We start from the raw sequence: 23,932 nt of genomic DNA, 5'->3' as shown, positions 1-23,932 counted from the left end.
TCGGGTGCGCTACAACGCTGTCATCAGACGCGGCTCCGATCGGACCGCACCCGGCTCATTAGCCGGTTTATCAAACCCAACCGCGATCTGTCCCGACCCGGCCCACCGGCCGGGTCCATCGAAACGGGACTTCGACACGGCCTCCTCCGCCCCATCTCGATCCTTCGCCTCTTCCTTCGTCTTCTTCTTCTTCTTCTTCTTCTTGGAGGTGGTGAGGGGGAGAGGAGGAGGAGGAGGAGCATCATGTCGGTGCTTCCGGACGAGATATGGACCCTAATCCTGGAGATGGGTACTGCCTTCGGCCGCCTCACCTACCGCGACCTCTGCGCCCTCGCCATCGCCTCCCGCCGCCTCAACCGCCTCGCGCGGGACCCGGCCCTCTGGGCCACCCTTCTCGCCCTCGACTTTCCCGCTGGCCGACATGAGCCCCACGACAAGGCCACTTCGGTCAAATCCCTCTACCGGATCAGGTGCGCCCCCCTTCCTCTTCTCGTGGACGAGCTACTTAGGTCTGGGCCTTGACGTGGGATTGCATCCGCGGCAGGTTCGAGAGGGACAAGGCGAGGCAGCTCGCCGCCGCGAGGCGCGCGGTGCTCTATGCGGAGAGTCGTGTGGCTGCTTCACGGAAGAGGCTGGAGGAGTTGGAATCGTCGTTGGCACGCGAGGGCAAGAGGCTGAAGGCCGCTGTATCTGAGTTAACTGATTTGGAGAGAGCAAGGTGCTCAAACTGGTTTCTCGATCAACATGCTATTCTTTGAATTGCTAATTCTCTCTGGTTCAGTGATCACTTTTTTTTTTTTTTTGCTTTATTTTTCATGTTATTTCATGGTAATTAATTTGATTATTTCAACCACTGCTTCTAGCTAAAAATAGCAATTTGCTTGAGGTGGAGGGTAGCATGAGATCTTGTAAAAATTTAGTGGATGTACTGTATTTTAACATCTTTAGAACAATGAAGCCAGAAATTGCATGTGACCAGAGGTTACAGAATCTTGTCTTTTTATTTTCTTGTTCCCTTTTCCTTTCTTTGATTCTTAGCCTTTAAGGTGAATTAGGTCCTTGTGGTTCACAATAAGTTTAGTTCATAATCACCTGAAACATGTAATGTTATGGGCCATGGTTCAGACATGGGCATGAATACATTGCTTGGCTATGTTTGTGGTGCTTGGGAAATTTTCCTTAGTAAAGAATAGGTTATTTGCTACATTGGATAAGGTATTTTGGTCTTACAAGTCAATTATCTATGCATTAATTGGCTGATAGTAGGGAATAGTTACTAGAACTTAAGTTGTGATGTGTATGTGGTATGTTAAAGGAGTTGATGCTATGAAAAGATCTATTAAAAGTTACTCTGAGAAAGAATATGGACATTGCATTGGCATATGAATGCCCTTTTATGATTCTTCATGAATGACCGCTTAGGGTGCACCTAGAGCACGAAAATCAAATAGTATGTTTGAGTGGCCCGTTAATTCTCTTGTTTATATCCTTCATTGACCAAGAGAAGTGGCTTTTATTTGTGATATCTTTGATCTTGTGAGTGTCTCATAGGAGTACTTGTGGTGAATGGGATGAAAAAAAGGATCGTATGTTCTTCACTCTTTGCTGCTTTTTATTTTTTTTCCCTTCATCACATTTGTGTTATTGCTCCCTTAGGTGAGTCAAATTATTGTTTGGATTGTTAAAATGACAGTGGATGTAGTTGCATCTCATCTTTAAGTCTTTATCATCCTAAAAGTGTTCAAATTGCTTTGTCAGGATGTGCCCTTGCATTTTCTATAGGCTCCGGAAGACCTTGGTGATGTGCTTTGTGCCTTTGACAATCTTGTTTGCTGCTAATAGTGTAGTCCAAGAGAATAGAACAAAGTCATCTATTTGGATCATAGGATGACTTTTTCAAACGTTTCTTGTAATTCTGACTGTTAAGTTATTGTACTCTTCTTTTCCCATCATTTTTATGGTTCATATGAAGTTTCTGCTCAAAATCAGGATTGTTTTAGATATTGCAAGTATTTTATTGTAAATTTGATTTTCTGGATCATCTTTTTTTCTTAAAATAAGACTGATATATGAAATTGAAAGTCATCCTAAAATCTCAAGGTACCTAAACGGCTGGAGATTAGGCATCATTAACTTTTGAAGATGAATTGTTATTTGGAAAGTTTGTAACTTACAAATATTGCATGTGTTTATGGAAACCTTTGATGAGTTGGTTTTTTCAGGACTGCATCTGTTGCTCTAAATGTATGGCAGCCACAAGTAGTTCGTGGGAGACAAAAGCAGATAGTTGAGCAATGCACTGTGCCAGTTGAATCTCGCCTTGGTGCTTTAAAGATGGAAATTAAAGTTTGTAAGCAACAGATTGCTATTTTTAACAAGGCCTATGTATGACTCTATTTTTCATGTCACCATTTTTCAGTTACAGCATTGTAACTCTTTAGCCTTATTCTGTTTTTATTGATATATTTAACAGAATGAGGAGAAGAAAAAGCTGAGTGAGTACAATGAAGCACTGACTTCACTGAAGTATCACCCCCTAAGAAGTAATTTTGATTCGACCATCAGACATTCTAACAAGCGAAAAAGGCTCAAGCAAAGTAGTGACTGTAAGACCATTCTTTCTTGAATGTGCTTATTTTTTTCGAAAGTAAAACTGCAGCACAGCAAGCTTATTTTATTGACACTGTAAAACAAGTACAGAGAAAAAAATAAGTTAAAGAGAAAGGATTACATCATGGAGGTGAGGCTTTCCCAAGAAAAGGTTTATCAGTGGGAGTAACATATTTCTGATAACCATAAACTGGGAACAACTTTTAGTAACATTAAGTGGTCTTGTTTTCTAGTAATATTAAGTAATTTTTTTAACTAGATGGATACGAGAACATGACAATAATGTTCAGGGATCGAATCCGATGTATTTTCTAAGGTGCTGGCTAGGTTGGCTAGACAACTAAAGACTAATATATTATCGTAAGATCCAGTGCTTGAATCTCGCATTCACCATTTATCCTTTGCTCATTAAAAAAAAAATGCAGCCTTCTCCACTGACTGCTTGCCAAAAATAAAAAGTCCAAGCATCTTTCAACGCAATCCTCTTATTCATATTAGATTCTTTTATGTTGTCAATTTGGCTTTTTAGGATGGGGAGGTGAGATTTTTTTAAGTTTTGTGTCAATTGATCTTTATTGCTGATCGTGGAGGATTTCAAGTCTCCAATGGCAAATTTTTTTCTTTTTAATTTTTTACTTTTTTAGAATATATGTGAATCTTATCATATACATGGAGTTGGATTCCCTGAATCAGAACACAGAGGTAGCATTCCAATGTTAGACTAGTTTAACAAATTAAATTTTCAGATAGCTTTATTTATTTATAGATAATATTTATAGAATCCTGATTGAACGTGAAGGTAATATAAAATATTCCTTGTGATTGTAATAGCCATTCTAAATGAATATTGTCTACTACCATTTCTTTGTTGTTTTCACCTTTATCTTGAAGAAGCATGTGCATTATTGATTAGAAAATTGTTTACTGCTGCAGTGAAATATGGTGATGGTCCAGTTGAGCAGGAAAGGGTAGAGAGCCTCCCTAACAAAAGCATTTAGCTTGGCTTGGACAACTATTGAACCGCACAGTTGGCCTCTTCAAGTTTGAGTTGTACTAACCTGCCCGCAAGATCTGCTACGAAGTCGCAGCTTGATTACTGTCCGTCTAGATTCTGGAAGCCTGCTACGAAGTTGCAGCTGGGTGCTGTAAAGCTATTATAGAGGAGTGGACCAACAGATTGCTAGAATCAGCAAAACCTAGTCCTCAATGTTGCTGTGAGGGTCTTGAACATTGATGGATAAATTTCAGGACACATTTGATAGATTAAAAAGCTTTGCCGATAAATGGTTAGCCTGTCTGATGGGAATTGATGAAGAGCAAAAGCTTTTGGTTGAGAACTACATCATTATACTGCAGTGTGCCATCTGAGTTCAATAGGAGCAATTCTAATCCCTTGTATAAAAAAATTACATCATTATTAACATTTGTGAAATCTGTGGCAGAATTCTATACAATCGTCCAGCATCTTTAACCTTATCTGTAAAATTGTTTGATGAGGACGAGTTATTCTCAATATATGTATTTGTGCATTTGGTGTAACGAATATGTGAAGCAATAAGAAGCAGGTGTTCCAATTCTTAACTAAATGCTTGTGACAAGCAGCTTTGCAATGCCTGCAATATTGTTGATCGCAAGTGAGGCATGCAGTTGCAGAGGATTCAGTACAAAACCCAGTAAAGCAGAGCAAAGTCGTGCTGTTAAGGCAATGAGGAACAGAATCGAACAGAGACAAAAGATCACAAGGCAGAGCTATAATCCGATTGAACCACACAACTCAGTCTCAAATATGTTAGGTTTGGGTATGACTACATCATATTTACCAATAACAACCTGGAGATGCTATTAATATAATGCTTGAAAACATCACATAATACAACTAGAAGTTGATAATTGATCGCACGATCATATTATGCCAGGACCACTATCACGAGTCCGATAACCACAGCAAGAAGAGATGACAACTAATGTCAAGATAATTGATCCATGAGCAACTGGTTGCGGATCGGAGAAACAAAGCACCGTCCCAATAAGCTTAGTCCACCATGTCAAAAGTTTCAAGCCTCAGGATGGAAAAGTAAAAAATAGTTAGCTGATCCACAATCATAAATATGTAAAGCTTCATGATGGCCACAAAATTTGAAATTGCTATACAGAAGCACTTAATGCGGGTGTGTTTCACCCGGTGAAAGCCTTCCATTATTAGGCTGTAACTGCTGCTCAAGCAGCATTATCGCTTCCCATGGCATGAACCACCATAAAACGAATGATAACAGGTCCAAATTGACTTGCTACTCTCAAAAAAGAAAAAACAGAAAAATAAGTAAAGATCCATACCTTGCTGACGATATTGTTGGAGAGCCAATCCAGTCCCTCGTACAAACCTTCACCAGATGTAGCACATGTGCTCTGTATGTACCTGTAGACATATCACACATTTCTTGGTCAATGAGCTAAACACAAGCCAAAATCTCTTTCTCCTATAAAAGAAGAGATGAAGTATAATTGTATAAACATGCTTTGCTGTTGAATTAAAAACAGAACAAAAACAATAAGGAAGAACAAAAAAAATAAAATTCATGTCGCAATTGCAGGGATGAGAAGACAGCAATGACAATTAAGTCAGATTTATGTAGGTTGGACAATTGGCGATAAAACAAGAGAAATTTTTTCTAGCTGCCCTGCTGTCCACCTATAATTTCAAAGAATCTGATAATTTTAAGAAGACAATTAAAGAAGATGGAGCATTTGGTTATGGTTAGTTGTTCCCAAATAAAAGACTAGATGATTGGTTACTATTGGCTATTAGCAGAGGAAGTAATAGGTCAGTTGGAGATAATAATAATAATGAGGTTTAAGGGATTTGAAAAATAAGATAATAGAGTAGAAAGATGACATGGCTGCACGAAATGTTTGGCCGTAATTGGTATGCAACACATTTTAAAATTATTATAAGAAAAACATGGAATTTCTCAGTCTTGACTACAAATCTTTGCTTAGGGAGAAAGAGATATACCAGTGTCGTTGACGCAGGGAATGGAGGCCAAGCTTATCTGTAATTTCAGCTGCATTCATTGCATTTGGAAGATCTTGTTTATTTGCAAACACAAGCAACACAGCATCACGTAACTCGTCCTGCATAAAAACGAAAGAAATTCAGTGAATAGATTCAAATTAAGCATAAAATTAAGTTAGAAAAAACATTTTAAAAAGAAACCATCATCAATTTGATGTTTTAGTTTCCACTAAGCAACTATTGATCCTAATCTTCAACGAAATTGATGAAAAGAAACCAAACCTCAAAGGAACAGCAAACATTGAGAAAGCAAGTTTCTCTCTCTTTTTTTCTTTTCTTGTAGCAAACATCACTTGGCAAAACAATCCTAAAAAGCTATTCAGTCGGAACTGGACACTTCAGCTGAAGGGCTGAACCCAACAGATTTGAACATCAAAATGGAAGAGGATCACTATTCTTCTCCAATCCTCACCTGCCACTATGTAATTATTATTTTTCTGGATCTTGATGCTTCAACAATTCCAACTAACATCTTTCCTTTGTACCCTTAATGTTACCCGACAATCACCCTAAGTTGCTTCTGCCTTTTGGTCTTTTATTGACTAACTATGGTCATAATCAAATGGACAAAAACATAAAATAGAGGATTTTTGGTCAAAGTTAAGTGTTGAACATACACTAGCATAAAAATGTGCATGAAAACACAATTATGTTCAATTATCAGACTGTACTTGATTGTCATTCAGCTCAGCTATGCCGAATTAGAGGAATCATAATGGTTATCAACAAACCAAATCAACTCACCTCATTTAGCATCCTATGCAGTTCATCCCTTGCCTCAATAATACGATCTCTGTCATTGCTGTCGACAACAAAAATAAGGCCCTGGGTGTTCTGGAAGTAGTGCCTCCATAGAGGTCTGATCTGTTGCAATAAAACATCAAATTGGTAAAATCAACAATGGCAAGTGACAAACAACCTCCAACATCTTCACATCCCGTTAGCACAAATAAGATCTACCTACCTTATCTTGACCACCAACATCCCAAACGGTGAAACTAATGTTCTTGTACTCTACAGTCTCCACATTAAATCCTGAATTAAAGAAGCATATAACATAACAACACAAGGAAGACCATTTAAAATTAAGAAAAATTGTGCGATTTGGAAAAAAAAGCCCCAGAAAGTACGAATCTGCCTGCACGACTGAATTGTTGTCTTGAAAACTTGTGAAGATAAATAAGTCAAACCCACCAAATGAAAGGTTCATGCAAACTATAAATAATAACCTAAACCATTTCTAACAGATATAGACTAATAGCTTCAAAAATATGTAAAAATCCTTCTACTAAAATCATGTCATACATCCTAAAAATATTGGAGGGAAATTTTGAGTAATGTTAATTTGCATCCCCACTCTTATGTGGAAGGGCCATATAAAGTTTGGAATACATAAGATGCCATTAAAGTGCGGATTGAGCCTTACTAGTCAAAAAGAAAATAATAAGACACTTGGAAAATTTGAAGTTGTCTCAATAGATACCTCAAACTATATTTTTTTATGTTCACTGGATGTTTTTAATTTAGCAGCACGATTATTGCCTTTCATATAACAGATGAACTTGAACTAAAAGCAAGAAAATTAGAAAGGAAAAAAGAAGATGGAGAAGATGACAAAATTCATTATTTAAAGGATCATATAAGAAGTACAAACCAGTTTTAACAATTGATACCAATATTTCTTTCAGAACATAGCAAGGACAATATCAAATTGATCTCCAGCGTAACTCTGAAAAACATTTGTTTCACTTCAGCTTGTCAGTAGCCAACAGAAAGCCTTAAGCTTGCTGTCACATAAAGGGACCAACACGCAACCGGCATAATAATAACATTCCACAATTCGCAATATATGGATTTAAGGGAGGGAAGAAATGCATGCTTCATCGTAGAACGAGTGCGTTTTCCTTAAAACGATTCCCCAAAAACAAGTGCTTTCAACTAATACAGAGAACACAAGATCGGATTTGGAAAGGAAGAAAATATGTGCTGACCTATAGTGGGGATGGTAGTGACTATTTCTCCGAGCTTGAGCTTGTACAAGATCGTCGTTTTACCAGCCGCATCAAGCCCGACCATCAAGATCCTCATCTCCTTCTTCGAGAAAAGCCGGCTAAATAACCTCGTAAAGGTGAGCCCCATCTTGTTCACCGCTGATGAAGATACAACCCACACAGATCAAAAGACACACAAACATACATATCTAAAACAATCCGAAGGATCGACAATGAAACCCTAAATCGAAACAACCAATCCGCAAATGAAATCAAGCAACAAAAGGAGTGATCGTTGGGTTCAGCGACAAAACCACTCACAAAATTATCGATGAGAATACAAATTGGAAACGATCAAATCCACGAGAAGGAAGAGGACCAGTCGAATTGGAAAGGAGAGAAGAACCACCGAACGATTTCTCAGGCGAAAGCTTCTCGCCTCTCGATGAGAAGGACGAGAGCGGAGGCCGCGGGCTCCCTCAGCAGTCACCATTTTATAGTGGGGGAAGGGGATGACAGCGGCCGCGTCTAACCCACGCACACCGACGGCGCTACCGTGGCCTGTCGGCTCGATCGGCCCCACGTGGGACCCACTAAAAGTCGAAATTAGTGACAGGGTCCGTCCCCACTCCGTGCAATTAATGTGGTACGTCTGATCTCGTTCTAATTAAACCGGGGACCGTCACATCCAACCCGGTTCGACCAAGTTCTGACGATGAGATACGCGACGCTACGTTAACCCGCGGACCATTGCTGCCATGCGAAGGATGTGGGACCCCAGATGGCCACCAATTACCAAGCAGGTAGGAATATTGTAAGCACACAGGTGGATAGAGTTTCAATTCCAGTCGGCGGTTCTCACGAACGGTTCAAACTCGAACCATTTTGCCCATATTATCATTTAACAGAAAAATGTTAATAGTTAAAGAGTTTTATTTTAAATCCGTAAAAGATGGAATTAAAATCTTTTAGAAATATACGCACATAAATTTAGAAATAGAATTATTTGGACTGTGAGCTATTCTCTACTCAATAAAGGAGGAATTAATGACCACTTAAAAAATAATATAAAAGGATGAAGATCAAGAAAACAGTACACCAAAAAAAAAAAAGCAACTCTCGATGATCTCGTTAAGAACACGTAGATACTAAGAGCTGCATATTGCCAACGAGAAACGAGATAATAGGAAATCAAGATAACCTAATTTGAGCATTCCTACAGTAAATACCTCAAACGCTTCCTATGATCTCCCTTCCTTCCTAAGCACCAAGCAGCGACTTACTCGACCACTCTGCAACTCTGCGTCGCCAACCTCTGCAACTGCTGAAACCCCGTTGTTCTCGATCGACCTCTTCTTCTCTTCTCCCTTCCGCTCGAACACCACCTTCTGCAACCCAGTCAGCCTCGAAGACCGACGCCATAAGGCCAGACGGCGGGGGTTTGTTGGCAATCTCAACCGCCGGATCCATGCACGCTCTCAAAGCGATCGAGCCTTCTGAGATCGCCGTCCTCCCAAGGATGTTCGCAGGCCACGGCGGCGAAGGCGGCGCCTTTATAAACAAGTGCGCCGAGCCGGGGGAAGAGCGAGTAGGGGCGCAGCGTCCACGTCGCCGACGACGCAGGCGCTCAGGCCGACGAGCTCCTCCGCTAGGAACTTGAAGGGAAGCTGATGGTGGGCTTGAAACCTTCCAAACCTCGGCAAAGGGTAATGCCAGACTCCCAGCGACCACCGCCGCCGAATGGCGCGCGGAACAGGGGGAGGGGATTTTGCCGCGTGAGATCGGCGCGTTAATCAAGAAACTCCCATCAAGCGTCGTTGTTGTAAATGCACGATATATGGACCGGCCGGTTCGGTGCAACGAGTCACGTCGAACCTGAAAACGACCCAAAATCAATACATGGTAAAAAAAAAAAAACCACGTTTTTTTATATTTGCTTTATATTTTTGTTTCTTGGATTTTAAAGACAGTGCTGATGGAGATGCGGTAAGATAAAGACATCAATACCGAGGTTTCCCATTTCGAATGGGATTACATATTTATAGGCTTCAGTGGTTTCTCAAGGCATACACACACTCTCTCTCCCTCTTTCTCTCTCCTCTCCCTTCCTCTCTCTCGCTCTCTTCTCTCTTCCCGTTCGGAATGGCGAAAGCTCTGCCCTCCTCTCAGATGGAGATCCCGAAGCCAGCAGCGGAAGATTGGAGTTGGCTTGCTACGGAGAATGGGTTCGATCATCAAGAAGAGCCGCCTGAATTTGTGAGTCTCCCACCTCCATCTTTTCCTTCGTTTCTTGATGCGAGGGTTTGATCGCCGAAAGGCGTCGGTCGGTCGGTCGGTCGGTCGGTCTTGAGTGCATTTGAGATTTATGGGTCGGACGGAAACCAGGGCTGCTTTCTCCTATTCTCTTCTCATCCTCGTCCTGTTTTTGTTTCTTCTTCTTGGCAGCGAAAGAAGTTGGACACATTGGTGCTCTTCTTAAACAAAGCTTTCTGGCACGACGATGCTGGTGAGTCGAAACCATCGCTTTAAATTTAGATGTTGTTTCTCCTCAAACATGCATGCTCGATTATAGGAACCCTAATTAACAAACAATCTATCTGCTCGATTGAACCACGCGAAACTCGGAGTCGGGTCATCTTTATCGCCCGCGTTCTTGCGAATCAAGAACATTTACTTGCTTTGTTTCCTTGCTCGCCTCCTTCTCTTCGGCTTCATCTATTTCGCGATCGTTCTCAAACCCAGAAAAAAAAGGAGAGCTCTTGGTGCAGAACTTCATGTGTGTATATGAACAATAAGCTCCATGCAAGCCTTCTAGACTTGTTATCGGAGAACGAGGGTTCAAGAACGAGCCTTGTAGACCTAAAACCTTCTTCTTGTCTTTAGTTTCATCCTTGAAAACCGATCTGTGTGTTCGATCTCTGTAATTTCAACCGCCCAATCATGCGAATACTTTCTCGTCGCTGTTCTGTCCCCATCCGATTCTTACGAACATGACTCATCAAACAAGTCAATGGGGTTTTACTCACAAGGTTGACTTTTTTTATTTTTCTCCGTTTGCATTATTGTATCTGAACATGATTGTTCGTTTCACATGCAGTGCCGTTGTTGGGCGAATACGGGTCCTTCTTGCCCGTGTACAAGAGGCAACCTATCTCGGAGGTTCCCTCCGGTTTTGCAAAGAACCCAACTCCCTCGAGTTCTGAAGGAAATGCAATGCCTGCTCCCTCGAGCCGTGCAAAGAACTCCATACCGAAATCATTTCCCTCGACTACTCTCGAAAGAAATCCAAAGCCTCCTCCCTCCGGTGGTGCAAGAAACCACCCAGCGTCGGGATCATTCAAAGCTCCCTCGAGTACTCTCGAAAGGAAACCAATGGCTCCTCGGCCAAGTTGTGTACGAGAAGGAACGCCAGAATCATTCAGGGATCCTTCATGTTGTGCAAAATATCCAATGCCTGGATCACTCAAAGTTCCCTCGACTTGTGCAAAAAATCCAACGTCAGGATCAATAAAAGAAGTGGCTACAAACGATCCAACGCCGAGATCAATCGAAAAAGTGGCGCATAAATCTTGTGGAAAAGCAGCAAAGCCTTTCAATGCACACATTTTTGTTGCCGAACGTTTTGCAATAGAGTTTGAAAAGTACAACTCATCATCGGACAGTAGCACTAAGGAGGCATGCAATTTGCTGAAAGCAGCTGCCAGATTAAAGGTTTGTAGTGTGGATGGTTGAAACATTTACTTGGTACTTAATTATCGAGGATAGCTCTGATAATCTAATCGATGTTGCAGGATTGTGATCCAGCTGAGATCACTGAGATACACATGGAGGCAGCACTGAAATTTTTTAGTGCAGCATGCACACTGCAGAGCTGCAGCAGTCAAGTCTTGGAAATAAAGGACGCCGTGGGAATGTTTACTGATGCAGCAAGAATTTTTGCGTATGTTTTGTCCATAACATTTGGCTACTTTGCTATTGTTTACTGCATGAATTCTTTTTCCGTGGTGTATAGTGAAATTCGTGAAATATGCAATGCTATGCTTCTCATGCAGGCACTGTGCTGCGACGAGTGAGCGGTGTGCAAACGTCAAAGTTGCTGCTCTTGCATACAAATGTGTGGAGGTGACCCACTTCAGAATCCTTATGCTTCTTCGGTCAAATCTTCCACCTGCTGCAGGTAATATTATCACCATCATTTGTTTCTGCCGTTCGGTTCTAAATGTTTCCTACTTCCAAAGTGAGTCAAACATTCAATCCAAAATATAAGTCAATAAATTATGGGCTAACTCCAATATATATCATCCTATTCCCTTCGTATATATCAATATGGGACCATTCTCTTAGTCTTCTTTTTCGCACATGAATATCTTCTAACATTCTTAATTATGTTGTGACTAACTTTGTCTGTAAACTTAATTATGTCTCCCTTACTTACTCATAACGATAGGTGGTGAGTCAGACTAATCTGGATTAACATATATCGAGTCAGTCAAACACCAATTTATTAATATGAGATTAATTTTTTTAATCTCTCATCACACATGAATATATCTCTTGACAACTTGGTTAATTAGCTCTTCCCATTAAATCAATTCCTCTGGCTTGGTTAACGGTGTTATCTGCTTACAACTGCAGGTGATGGATGTGAACCTCAAAACAAGAAGAGGCGATTGGATGTCGTCGCAGACAAGACTCTAAAGTCTGCATCTAAGCTGCGTAAGCTCGTGGATGCTGTAAGTAAAACCACCACCGTTCCGCAAAGACTTTATTATTCTCGTAGCTTTGATCCATGTAACATTTTGGATTCGATGTTTAATTTGCAGGCAGAGCATGCGGAAGCTGCGATGGATGCAACCACCAAATGTCATCGCGCCTTGGAGTCGGCCGCCAAAGACAACTCATCAAGCGCCGAGGGGTTCCGCTCCATGACGGAAGCCATCGAGTTCAGTTACTACGATGTACAAGGCTTCGTTCGTCTGCTCCGATTAGCTCTCAAGAACTGTACCGCATGAGAAATCAAGATTGACGAAAGAGAAGAGAGAGAGCCCAGTCTTCCTGTATCGTTATGTACACATCCATCATCCTTGCGTTGCAAATTAAGGAGAGCCCAATGCCGCTTTTCATGGAGTGTATGGCAGCCACACAAGCAGGTGGCTACAGATATGTATGGAACCTGTCATGTATGCATGGGCGTTGACAGAGCTCTTCATGCTCGGTCAATCAAAAGCTTAATGAATATTTTTTTAGTACAACGGAACGCTAGTAATCTATCTCGTGTATTGCGCTGTGTGTGCGTCTTCTGTGTCTGAATGCTGTGTGCACAAGAGTTGGTGTTCTTGGTGATGCAAGAACCTCCTTCGCTTTGGTTCTCCATTGCCGTCCATGTTAAGTGTGATCGATTTCGGTGCTTCCGTATGTTACTGGTCCGAACACCGTTGTATCATTATGTAAACTGATGACTGTTTACGACACAGCTTTGCGAGATAATCTGATCGTATACGTTATAACAATCATGTTATGAAGATTAACCCCAAAGAAATATCCGCATAGGTTATTTCCACGAAAGATGGGTCCCACGCTTGCGTGATCCGTCGTTATACTTCTGCTTGAGGTCCTACGTGGTGGTACGGAATCAGAGGGCACGTGTGCATAAGATATCTGCTCCTCCTCGTAGCGTCCCAACGGATGGATGGGGTAGATCGAATCATATAATTTATATAAAGAAATATTAGAATATGATTCGATATTTTTCTTGTATCGTTGTGATTATACAAAAGGACGAAATTACTTCTTAGGTGCTTATTTCTTATTAAATTCATTGAGGAAAAATAAAAAAAAAGGCTTTCCAAATTTTGGGTATATATACAAGCAGAAGAAATCTCTGCACTGAGAAGACAAAAGTTTCAATCTTTACACGTGAAAGATAACAAAGAAAAGGAAAGCAAAGAATCAAAAAGTCCTCCTCTCCGTTGGGGGTGGCAATTGCTGCCGCTGCAACCTACTACACAGCCTCTCACCCTACCAATAATGCGTAGGGCAATTCTTGGTCTTCATCAAGTGGAACTTTGAGAGGGGAAACTGCCTTCGAGCAGTGCTATCGACGTGTCTCTTGTTCCAGAGTTGAAGGTGACTCTGGTGCCGTGGCAAACTGCAAATGCCTTCCTTGGCCAGACTGCTGCAGCATGGATGCAACTTCAGTTGCTGATAATAATGCAGCTGCTTCCTGTGTGTTCATAATAAGAGTATCCATTCAGAATAAAATTATAACAGTGTTGATGAAACTCGGCAAGATATCTGCTGTCACTAATGTTAGGAAGGGAAACAAAGGAAAATGCATTTTTCCGTTACAACATTTTTGCATAATTACACATGTAAGGATGACTTTTATGTGTAATAGGTTGTTCCTTTGCAACCTGCTCCTCCGGCTCCTCACTGATACGGGCTTTGTGCCCCGGGTTCATCCTTTACTTGACTTTACCCAAGTCAGACAATTTTTTCAAATGCAACACTCGGTACCGTGGGCTGAGATCACCAAGATAGACCAACCAATGCTAACATATGTATCAGTCACTTGTTTTTGTAAGTTTGTCATGATTCTGTTCACTGACCAGTTCTCCATGTACACACAGTCCAACTATTTTGAACATGTCCAAGTTTTAGATTGGTCTCGATCCGTATATTTTATATTTTATGATCATCGACAGACAGCATACTGTTTACTTTCTGCTAAAACTATGCAGCCCGTTGACTTAGGTTTGATCCGTTACATGTGAGTGAGCCCGGAACTAATTACTCTAATCTACTGATGCCACAAAGGATGCTCCTACATTTGTACTTGAGAGGGGGGGCTAACCTGTCTTTCCCGTCGGCGCTGCAGAACACTAATGGTCCAGGCCATGATGTAACACGGGAATAGAAATGAAACAGCCCGCAGAAGAAAAAGCTGCCAATTATCAGTCAAATGTCACATGATTAAGCTAGATAGAGATCGTAAACTGAAAGAAGCTGAAACTTCTGCTCACTGAAAAATATGTGGAAGCATCATCATCATCATCTTCTTCAATAGCATCGGTAATGCTCAATGCTTGCCTTAACAATAAGAGAGCCATTAGCTGCAATAAAACAAGGGGAGAACCGCCATTAGTATTCAAATCCAAGTTGTAGAATCAGAATAACTTTGCACCAAAAATCGGCTGATAATCATAAAGCAAGGGAAACACAATAAAATTAATTTTTATGTCATATAAATGCTAGATCTAGAAAAGGTACAAGACCAAAAAGACATTTACATGAAGATGCTACACATTTCCAGTTACCAAAAGGAAATTATTTATTAACTAGCTTTATAAATAGAATGTCGACCATGTCGAGGACAGATAAACAGAATGCTTCTTGTAGCTTATAACAAGTAAAAATGTACCATCTCGTTCTCTAGATAATTCTTATGGGTAGATTAATTTAGCCAACAATTTAGATCAATTTCAGTTTTTATGAGAAGCAATGTGAAATTTGAAAGAAACTAATTACTCATAGTTGCAGATGAATGGTTCTTTAGGAAAGTGAAAATTCAACATATTGAAAACAAGTACAGATTAGTGGAATTATGAGATAGAACTTCATGACTTCGATAACCATTTTGACTACAAAAGCATCACTGGGTTAAGATTTTGCAAACTCAATAACCATTTTAAATAAAAACATCACATTGCAAATATGCATTATTTAATAAAACAGGGAAACCTTTAACCAATGGCATGATTAGGTTTTACCAGCAGAACCACAAAACTACAAGCTACACTGCTGACATTTGTAGCAGCTTGCTCATCATATTCAGCTTCAAGGAAGCCGTGTCGTGCTGTTGCCATTGCAATAACCCGAGGGTCATGCAAATCCAAATGGGAGCCTCTGATGGTCCATCCTCCACTGCATTTCAGGTGAAAACTCATCAGAATTGAGAATTTCAATGATGACTATTTTTAGTAAATTTGTGTCATGCTGTGGTAAGAAAGTCAAAATCACGTATGAGTGCCCTTAAGATGTTAGGACTGTAGAGAACCAGCATTTAGGTTTACACATAGAAATAAAACTTACCTGATATTAATAACACTTTCAACAGGGGGGACACGTGGCACTACAGTGTAACCTGGTCTGTATTGCTGTGAATCACAAGAAAGATCACTTTCAGGAACATGCACTGCCAGTCTCGACACATATATAATAGCATATTATTTTAGTTAAAGTTCCGACCAGTATCTAACATAAGCAATACAAGATATAGTATCGCCCAGAACCAGTGACTCCTACAGAATGAACGGAAAGTTAGCTTATTAAACTAGAAGAGCAGAAAGCGCATTAAATACTTCCTCTGCAGCAAGAAAGAGGATCAAGAATCAACATTCTAACATATAGAAGTACACAAAACAAATGAAGACCACTTCAAAGTTTCTAACAATTCAAGGCAATTTAAAGTGTTGAAGAAAACAGGAAAGAAAAGAGATGCACATGACCTTTTAAGCTGTGCTACGTGCATAAGACATAGATGAAGTTGATAAAGTGATCAAATTAATAACTCACCTCATTGCAAATTTCACAGGTTATATCGCCTTTCTCATTGCACCAGCGTTGCACGCATCCCCTATGAGCATACTGTACATTCAAGGACTCCGAGTAAGAATATCATGATTCATATGAGAGAAAAGGATAGGAGAAAAATGATAACCAGAATGTCAACTTTTACAAGAAACTGGAGGAAGCATTTGAAAAAGAAAAAATGCTTTGAAGTCAAGCTAATGTGCCAAAATTATACACCTGTTTTGGGATTATACAAGCGTTTAAAATTCTGAAACATAGTTGTTGCCTTGTTGGACCTTTAAAAAATTGGTATGAACATGACCACACATAACTTGCATTTCATTCGATGAGCAAAAAATTGCTAATTGATCTAATAGCAGATATTTTAGAAGACTCAATTTATTGGTGTTGTTTGCTATGAATAAAAATAATCTAAAATTAATCAGAAAAAAAGCGAAAAATCAGAATTTTTTGCTAATCAAAGTTAAAAATCTAGCATGAAGGCTTCAGCACTCAAGCAGAAGCACACACTTACCAAGGTTAGCAAACATCTAACTTACATATCATAAGACACATGATATTGCAGAAGAGATAAGCATTTGAAAAAGAAAAATTGCATCGAGTTTACCTAATGTCCCACAATTATACACCTGTTTTGGGATCATACAAGAAAAGCATTGAGAATTCTGAACCCTAGTTGTTGTACCTTTAGAAGATTAGCATGAATTTCAATTACATAAAACTTCCATTTCATTCGACGCAAATAATTAGCTAAATGATCTAATAGCAGATATTTTTAATCGCTTAATGTATTGGCCTTGTATGGCTATAAATAAAAATATCTACAATTAATCAGAAAAAAGCAAAAACGTCAGACCTTTATGCTACCGCTACAAGAGCAAGGGGTTTCCAAGTTTTTTATATGATCCTCCTCTTGGCAAATACGGCATTCCACGATCTGAAGGAGTGGCTCTTCTTCCTCCCCAACACTGCTTTCTTCCTTGCCGTCCTTCTCAATGATGGAATCGACCGCAGAGGTGCAGCGAGCAGAGCGGGCCAGACCATGTGTTGCTTCCAATCCGGAGGAATTTGCACTCTCTATTCTCTGCGCTCCTGTCTTTGGCGTGATGACTTCATCAACATACAAGACCAGATGTTCTCCCATTGTGTAGCCAAATCTACAGCAACAATATTTGCAGGAAAATGAGGCAAAATTTCTCTCCCCTCCCCTTTTGATCGCTTGCCAAGTAAAATTCCTTGCTGGCCCTCAAGATCGAAACTTTAAGTTACCGATCAACTCAGCACCCCCGTCCTAACAAAGATGAAATCGAATCGGAAGATTCTAGCCTGAGAAAAAGGAAGAGAGACACGGCTAGAACTTTTAAGAGGGCCGAATGGAAAAGAAAGGAAATAATAAACCCTATAAAGGAATCATCCCCTCAACTCAAAAAGAAAAAAAAAACGATCTTTAAAACCCAATCGAAATCAAGAAACATTCCTAATTCAATCAGAAACAGCAAAAATTAGGCTCGGTTACAGAAAACCGCAGCTCACACGGTTACGAGAAAGAAATAGGGGAATCGCCGTACCGGCCGCAAGACAACGAGCACCGCAACAGCAACACCGCGCAGCTGCGACAGGGAAGCGCAACAACTGCACAGACAACAACGTATTCTCCTATGTCACAGTGCCTCAGCTCCGTTGGTCCGACGCTCCTACTCGACTTAAATGGCCGCCATTGTTGTCTTCGAGTCTAATATGCATTACACTGTTCTTTTTATTATTTGATAATTCAATTAATTCTCCTTATATATATATATATATATATATATATATGATGACGTCAAAACAAATTATTTTTATCTCTATTTTAATTAATATTTATGCAATGTTTGATTTATTGTCTTTAATTAGAAGCGGAAAAAGTGAAACCACAACTCTTATTAGCTCTTAATTAATAATATATGCTTCTTCTTCTTCTTTTTGGTAATAAATCCACGTAAGCTAGATTTAAATCTTGGGATGAAGCTGTCTTTGGTTGTTGGAGGATTAGGTAGGCCTCACCTAATTCTCTTATTAATCCTGTTTTGAATCATTCAAATTAAGATAGAACTTGAAATCATTTAATAATGGATTGAGTAGTTAGAGAATTAATGAGATGCTTTCGTATTTACATAACTTGTGAGTACTGTCATCATGTGTTCATTAATTAGCAATTAAGAAATTATTTTGGAGAATAAATAAACCCTTCAAACAAATGCTTGTTAAGCATATGTTGTGTTGACAAGCAATCAAGAAAAGACTAATGATCTCAGATCGCATCGTGAACGAACGTAGCTACGGATTGACGTGGGCAGGACGAGCCATTTCTTGGCTCTGCAGGCGGCGCAGCTTCAACGAGGTCGACGGCGACTTCGGGGTGGTGCTACTCCCCATGGACGGCAGCGACTGCGGCGGCTGTTTCTCCGTCATCCGTATGAACCTGTAGGACATCGTCCCCGACAGCGTGCCCAGCACCGGGCCGACGAAGTACACCCACAGCGCATCGTACTTCCTGCTCGCCACCGCCGGTCCCAGTGTTCTTGCCGGGTTCATCGATCCTCCGGTGATCGGCTCTTGCATGGGATTTTACTGATCGAAGAAGTTAGATTTTGTACGCGTGGGTTTTGGTTGTGGATTACCCAGCGAGGATGGAGGTGATGCAGACGGCTGAGCCAACCGCTGACCCGGCCAGCTCTCCTACCTGCATGTCATCCAACGAGAAGCCTTCAAGATAGAAGAGCTCATGAGCTCATGAAGCCCTCACGGCTTTGGTGTCGGTTGCCACGGCGGACGTCACGAACATCATGGAGAAGGTGACGACGACCTCCATGATGAGGGACCTCGCCGGGGTGCCGGACGGCGTGGTGGTTCCGAGATCGGTGATGGGGTGGAGCAGCTCGCGGAGGATGAAGGAGGCGATCATGGCGCCCGAGAACTGCGCCGACCAGTAGAAAGGAACCTGCACCACACGCATGGCAGTTCAAGGATCAATTCAAATCAGAATATAATATCCATTAATACGGTTTGATGTCGCTATAAATCTAAAAAATAGTAATTAAATAGGAAATGGATAGAGTATAGTCTGATGGATGTCATTCCAACAGAGGATTTGGTGTTCGCATGATATGTGTGTATATATATATATATATATAGTCATCATAGAAGAGAGATGTGGTATGCTAAGTAACCTGTATCCATGGGAAATGCCTGGAGAGAGCGAAGGCCAAGGTGACGGCAGGGTTCATATGCGCCCCAGAGATGTGGCCCACGCCGTAGATCATCATCGTCACGATCAGTCCGCCGGCGACGGACGCACCCAGCTGCGAGACGACGCGGGGGTTGTTCTTGTTCAGTGCACCAGCGCCGCAGGTCACAAACACCAGTAGAAAGGTGGCTATCACCTCGGCGATAACCTAAGAGTCATCATGCAACCAAGTGACGCATGCTCTGAAGTATGACCTCGGTAGAGATAAAGCGGGATGCATGGAAACCTTTCTGAGAAGAAAGGGTGGGAAGATTTCTTGGAAGCACTTGCGGCGATGGAGTCTTGCGGCGGGGACGAAGTCGTCTTCGGCTGCCAAGGTTTGAACTGTGACGACATCTATGTCATGGATTTCATTGAAGGAAGCCATCTCCAAGGCACAGCAAGGAAAGCTACTTGCAGCTGGATCTGTGCTCTCCTGTCTTCCTCCGGGCGGTGGTATATGTATATAGATCAGGGAGTGCCCATTGGCTTTCCTTTTGAGTGTGCAATAAAATGAAATATGTTAAGATAAAAGAATGAATTAAGGTTAATTATATATTATCTCATGTAATTAGTTATTTTAGTATTTTGATCCTTATACTTTCAAAAATTACATTACGATATCTATATTTAGGAAAGTGAAAATATTGAGATTTCTATACTTACAAAATTGAAACATTAAAATCTTTTAAATTTATTTTTAATTTTAGATGTTTTATGTATGTATTCTTTTCATAAAATAAAATTTAGTTATTATTATGATTGAATTTTGTAAGAAAACAAAATTTCTTCTATTTTTTTTATGTGAAGGATTTAACGATGGAGGCCGTAGTGTGAAGCATAAATGATATATGGAGTTTAGAATGATGAAAAAAAAACCTTCATTAAAGTTAAAACCTCACTTAGTCATTGGCATGAGGAACTTAAGCACATGTCACTAAAAAATACTCTCTCCTATTCTATCACAAATTAATCTTCCTATTACTGATTCTTGTAATTCAAATAAAAGTCATAAATTATAGTTTGGTGTCTAGAAAGTCGACACTAAGATAGGAGAGTGAATTAGTGCAGCGGATAAAATCATGTCAACTTGAAAAAAAATTTGTACGATAAAAACCGAACTCAGAAAGATAACTTGAAATCTCTCATTCGTATATATATATAGTGAAAGTAATAAACAATTAAGATTTAGTTTACAGTAAAGATAAATTGCTCAAATACAAATGCAAACCGTTTTATAATGATTCAGTTGTTGTAACCTACATCCACTCTATCGATTCCTCTTCCGTCAAGGTTATCGGTATCTATTAACGATATTCCTTCAATGGATGAAGATTAACTACTCTTACAACTTGATTCTTTTTATAACAGCTTCAAAAAAAACCTTTATACCCCCCTTACTTCTCTCTCAAACTACACTAACACTTAAAGCTTTGACACGTCGATCAATCATCCGGCTCGATGTCCAATTTTGCTTTGGCTCAACGTCTTCTGATCGAAGCTAGTCCTATGTCACTCAAATACATATTAGATAAATATTATTAATTAGTTTCATCATCAAAATTCGAGATTCAACAAAATATTCATGATTATTCCTAATAGCTTATAAGTTTCATATTTTCTCTTTTTCTAAAATTTAAAATCATGGTTGTAAAATTTTTTAAAGCATCTATTAACACGATATATTCAAACGTTGCAAAAGAATATTAGACTCTAAAATCTATATTTAAAAGTCTTAAAATTAAACACTCAATTTCTCCTCCTTACATCCCAATATATAGTTTTCGTTGAATATCTTTATCGATATATTATCGAAATAGGTCTTATCACTGAGCATCTCTCTCCCTTTTTTTTTTTTGATCTATACATTTAAAACTATTATTTTATATTATTAATTGACTTTCAATGCCTATTCTTATGAATAAATCACCTTTTGGATGTTTATTTAATATCAAACCTAATTATTTAAAATTATAAATATTTAGATGTCTTTATTATCCATGGCTTTGGCCATATAACAAACATTACATTTGTTTGGGTTATTCAAACATCAATAATTCTTACATTTTCTTTGTTTCAATTGAATGTAAAAGACTTTCTTTTCTTATCATGTTTAATTTATTGAAGATCAAATTTCATTCACAAATGAGATAAAATAAATCCATAAATCATCTCAAATTGGTCAAATATGTCACCATCATTGCAATCTCTATAGACATTTTGAAATTCCTATTATTTAAGAAAAAATCTTCTCAAGCAAATAACTCGAAAGAATATTCTCACTGTACAAATTTAAGATAATTAATTCCTATTAGGAAATATTCTCATCCAGAAAAAAATTCACAAATTTCAATGCTTGATTTAGTTGTATACCTTATTACAACTCACTAAATCAATTTAAGACAATTAATTGAAAGATTCTCGTCCAGAAATAATCTCACAAATTTAGATGCTTGATTTAGTTGTATTCCTTATTAATGTAACCATGTAGTTTTCAGAATTTGATTATTCTTTCCCTTGTCACTACATGCACAATATAATGTAAGTTTTCATTCTTCCAAGCTTTATATGCTGTCTTTTTTCCATTGTCCCTCTTTGCTTCTATACATATGATTTTTTTAGTTGTGTGAACTTTGTCGTCGCAATCTTAATTATATAAAATTATATAAAAATATTCTCGATAAATATTCCTTTGATGCTTAAGTCAAGAGTTCCAAGGATTCTAAATATATTCTTAGACTATGTTTTTGTGTGTGAGGAACACATATGAGGAATCTTTTTATAGTGTGTTTTATGATCGTTACTCTCATTTACGGGGATCAATTGTGCATTCCTCTTGACCTTAACTTTAATCGTGTCGAGTTTAACTCTGATATGATGGTAATGGTTCATCGTTGGGATGTCACGTGTGATCTTGACATGTCATGATGAATAAAATAGTAAGAGAATAAGTCAAATTTTGCTATAGATAACCTTTCTGACGTTGACAATTCCACTGTGATAATAGAGGAGAACTCTGCTAAATATCATCAAAGCTTTGCGCGAGCTTGCAGTGGACGTACGGAATCTAATCACAAAGTCAATGCATACGCGAGGGACTACTCTTGCAGACGTAAGGAATGAGAATGGCAGTATCCAATGGCCTTCTGATCATAACATTTCTTCTTCTTCCAGGTTTGGTTGCAAGCGGAGAGAGGATTAGGTGGTGTTAAGAATCCGAGACAATGGAGCGAGTGAACGTGGAACCATGACGAGCTGCTTGTGCTCCTCTGGACGTGGAAAAGTTCTTTAAGACCTGTAGGAATTGTTTGTCTTCCTGTCATTATTCTAGCTTGAATCTTGTGAGATATTTGTCCGCTTGATGCTAAGCAAAAGTTGAAGATAGGCAAAGGGCCAATGATGATGAACGAGGATCATTTGTCCTACGCTTAGATCCCTTCTGCAACTTGTATACCTAAAAGTTTTCTGTGCATGTAATCTATGATGCATTGACATACGGTGATAAAAGCATGCACTTGATCATGGGAATGCATGGTTGCAGAAATAGATCCCTTCCTTTGTTCCTTCTACGTAGGTTTATCTTTCCTTGTGATCCAATCATCATGTTTTCATACCCCAAATATATGTGCTTTGAATTTACCTGTAAGAATTCCCGTGTTAGAATCTTTTTTGAGAGTGATCTGCCCTCCCTCCAAACACTGCAGTGCCAACTATTTCCTGAGAGAAACCTCACAAAAGGAGCACAATTAGTGCCCACAAACCAGTGGGGATGCCATATAGAGATTGCCTTCCTAAGACACCAAAGCTCTACGATGTCCTTTGTCTTTCACTCTTGGCCTGATCACTGTGAAGTTGAGGTTGAGGTCGATGACCTCCGAGTCTTCTCATTCTTTCCTTCTTTCACTTCTCGACTGTGCTCACCATGGGTGACCTACCACAGACTCGCAACATCTCCTTTCGTTCATGGGCGATAGACGACCGCCACGCCGCTCCTCTCAGCTCAATCAACATCTCGGGAGCCGATACCGATCGTCTCCCGGATGAATCACCGCCGTCGTCGGGGGAACACGCGAAGAAGCCTCTTTTCGCGAGGTGTTGGCGGTCGATCAGGAGACGCCTGCGCCGGTACTTGGACTCCTGCACGCCGTGCGGGTCGAGGGAGTCCATCCACGCCAAGGACGAAGCACGGAGGAGCAGATGCCGGTCCATGTCGTCCAGCGCAATCGGGCACTGCAGCCAGATGTGTCGGCAAGACCACGAGGAGAAGCTGAAGGATGTCATCTTGTATTGCAAGAAGACGATGGGAAACGGTGCGGTCTCCTCTATCATTTGGAACTTTTCAATACAAATCTTCATATTTTAAATGCCTTCTTATTGTTCTAATAAATGCAAAAGTTGGAG

The 23,932-nt window shown here is 39.9% G+C and overlaps 4 protein-coding genes across 9 annotated transcripts; 1 reads left to right on the top strand and 3 right to left on the bottom strand.

Annotated features, from left to right (window-relative positions):
• Positions 1 to 146: 146 nt before the first annotated feature.
• Positions 147 to 4,196, top strand: LOC103981087 (F-box protein SKIP24). The gene is made up of 5 exons (XM_009397688.3): positions 147 to 470; positions 545 to 718; positions 2,223 to 2,385; positions 2,474 to 2,606; positions 3,544 to 4,196. The coding sequence occupies exons 1-5, from the start codon at positions 244 to 246 to the stop codon at positions 3,606 to 3,608; spliced, it is 762 nt and encodes a 253-aa protein (XP_009395963.2). The 5' UTR covers positions 147 to 243; the 3' UTR covers positions 3,609 to 4,196.
• A 174-nt stretch (positions 4,197 to 4,370) lies between these two features.
• On the bottom strand, positions 4,371 to 8,196 carry LOC135582943 (ADP-ribosylation factor 1-like). Of its 3 annotated transcripts, none has more exons than XM_065148445.1 (7): positions 8,084 to 8,196; positions 7,675 to 7,833; positions 6,648 to 6,718; positions 6,428 to 6,547; positions 5,624 to 5,742; positions 4,945 to 5,026; positions 4,371 to 4,670 (listed from the first exon to the last, which is right to left on the bottom strand). In XM_065148445.1, exons 2-7 carry the CDS (start codon positions 7,820 to 7,822, stop codon positions 4,665 to 4,667), a joined length of 546 nt encoding a protein of 181 aa, XP_065004517.1. In that variant the 5' UTR covers positions 7,823 to 7,833; positions 8,084 to 8,196; the 3' UTR covers positions 4,371 to 4,664. The 3 variants fall into 3 exon arrangements, with proteins under 3 accessions (XP_065004517.1, XP_065004515.1, XP_065004516.1); XM_065148443.1 differs by having other exon boundaries at positions 7,996 to 8,153; XM_065148444.1 differs by having other exon boundaries at positions 8,054 to 8,152.
• A 5,320-nt stretch (positions 8,197 to 13,516) lies between these two features.
• On the bottom strand, positions 13,517 to 17,968 carry LOC135636120 (uncharacterized). Of its 4 annotated transcripts, XM_065147702.1 has the most exons (9): positions 17,835 to 17,965; positions 17,536 to 17,592; positions 17,123 to 17,423; positions 16,249 to 16,320; positions 15,766 to 15,830; positions 15,444 to 15,597; positions 14,697 to 14,786; positions 14,528 to 14,617; positions 13,517 to 13,897 (listed from the first exon to the last, which is right to left on the bottom strand). In XM_065147702.1, exons 3-9 carry the CDS (start codon positions 17,408 to 17,410, stop codon positions 13,769 to 13,771), a joined length of 888 nt encoding a protein of 295 aa, XP_065003774.1. In that variant the 5' UTR covers positions 17,411 to 17,423; positions 17,536 to 17,592; positions 17,835 to 17,965; the 3' UTR covers positions 13,517 to 13,768. The 4 variants fall into 4 exon arrangements, with proteins under 4 accessions (XP_065003774.1, XP_065003772.1, XP_065003771.1 ...); XM_065147700.1 differs by lacking the exon at positions 17,536 to 17,592 and having other exon boundaries at positions 17,835 to 17,968; XM_065147699.1 differs by having other exon boundaries at positions 17,123 to 17,592.
• A 614-nt stretch (positions 17,969 to 18,582) lies between these two features.
• Positions 18,583 to 19,919, bottom strand: LOC135635284 (aquaporin NIP2-2-like). Its single transcript, XM_065146259.1, has 5 exons — positions 19,779 to 19,919; positions 19,476 to 19,700; positions 19,052 to 19,246; positions 18,927 to 18,988; positions 18,583 to 18,859 (listed from the first exon to the last, which is right to left on the bottom strand). Exons 1-5 carry the CDS (start codon positions 19,917 to 19,919, stop codon positions 18,583 to 18,585), a joined length of 900 nt encoding a protein of 299 aa, XP_065002331.1.
• Between the last annotated feature and the right edge of the window lie 4,013 nt (positions 19,920 to 23,932).

This window comes from Musa acuminata, chromosome BXJ3-4 (assembly GCF_036884655.1).
Source record: "Musa acuminata AAA Group cultivar baxijiao chromosome BXJ3-4, Cavendish_Baxijiao_AAA, whole genome shotgun sequence".
Taxonomy (NCBI): domain Eukaryota; kingdom Viridiplantae; phylum Streptophyta; class Magnoliopsida; order Zingiberales; family Musaceae; genus Musa; species Musa acuminata.
This window is presented reverse-complemented; position numbering and strand designations above follow the sequence as displayed.

Bases quoted from the DNA above. Each gene is read 5' to 3' on its own strand.
- LOC103981087 (XM_009397688.3), top strand. From the start codon at position 244: ATGTCGGTGCTTCCGGACGAGATATGGACCCTAATCCTGGAGATGGGT. The intron at 2,386-2,473 runs GTATGACTCTAT...TATATTTAACAG, and splicing joins CTATTTTTAACAAGGCCTAT to AATGAGGAGAAGAAAAAGCT. The intron at 2,607-3,543 runs GTAAGACCATTC...TTACTGCTGCAG, and splicing joins GCTCAAGCAAAGTAGTGACT to TGAAATATGGTGATGGTCCA.
- LOC135582943 (XM_065148445.1), bottom strand. From the start codon at position 7,822: ATGGGGCTCACCTTTACGAGGTTATTTAGCCGGCTTTTCTCGAAGAAG. The intron at 5,743-6,427 runs GTGAGTTGATTT...GTTTTTATGCAG, and splicing joins TGCATAGGATGCTAAATGAG to GACGAGTTACGTGATGCTGT. The intron at 5,027-5,623 runs GTATATCTCTTT...ATATGTCTACAG, and splicing joins TCCCTGCGTCAACGACACTG to GTACATACAGAGCACATGTG.
- LOC135636120 (XM_065147700.1), bottom strand. From the start codon at position 17,410: ATGGGAGAACATCTGGTCTTGTATGTTGATGAAGTCATCACGCCAAAG. The intron at 15,831-16,248 runs GTGAGTTATTAA...TGTGATTCACAG, and splicing joins CCTGTGAAATTTGCAATGAG to CAATACAGACCAGGTTACAC. The intron at 14,787-15,443 runs GTAAAACCTAAT...GTTTTATTGCAG, and splicing joins GTAGTTTTGTGGTTCTGCTG to CTAATGGCTCTCTTATTGTT.
- LOC135635284 (XM_065146259.1), bottom strand. From the start codon at position 19,919: ATGGCTTCCTTCAATGAAATCCATGACATAGATGTCGTCACAGTTCAA. The intron at 19,701-19,778 runs GTTTCCATGCAT...GATGACTCTTAG, and splicing joins CACCCTTTCTTCTCAGAAAG to GTTATCGCCGAGGTGATAGC. The intron at 18,860-18,926 runs GTAATCCACAAC...TCCCATGCAAGA, and splicing joins ATCACCTCCATCCTCGCTGG to GCCGATCACCGGAGGATCGA.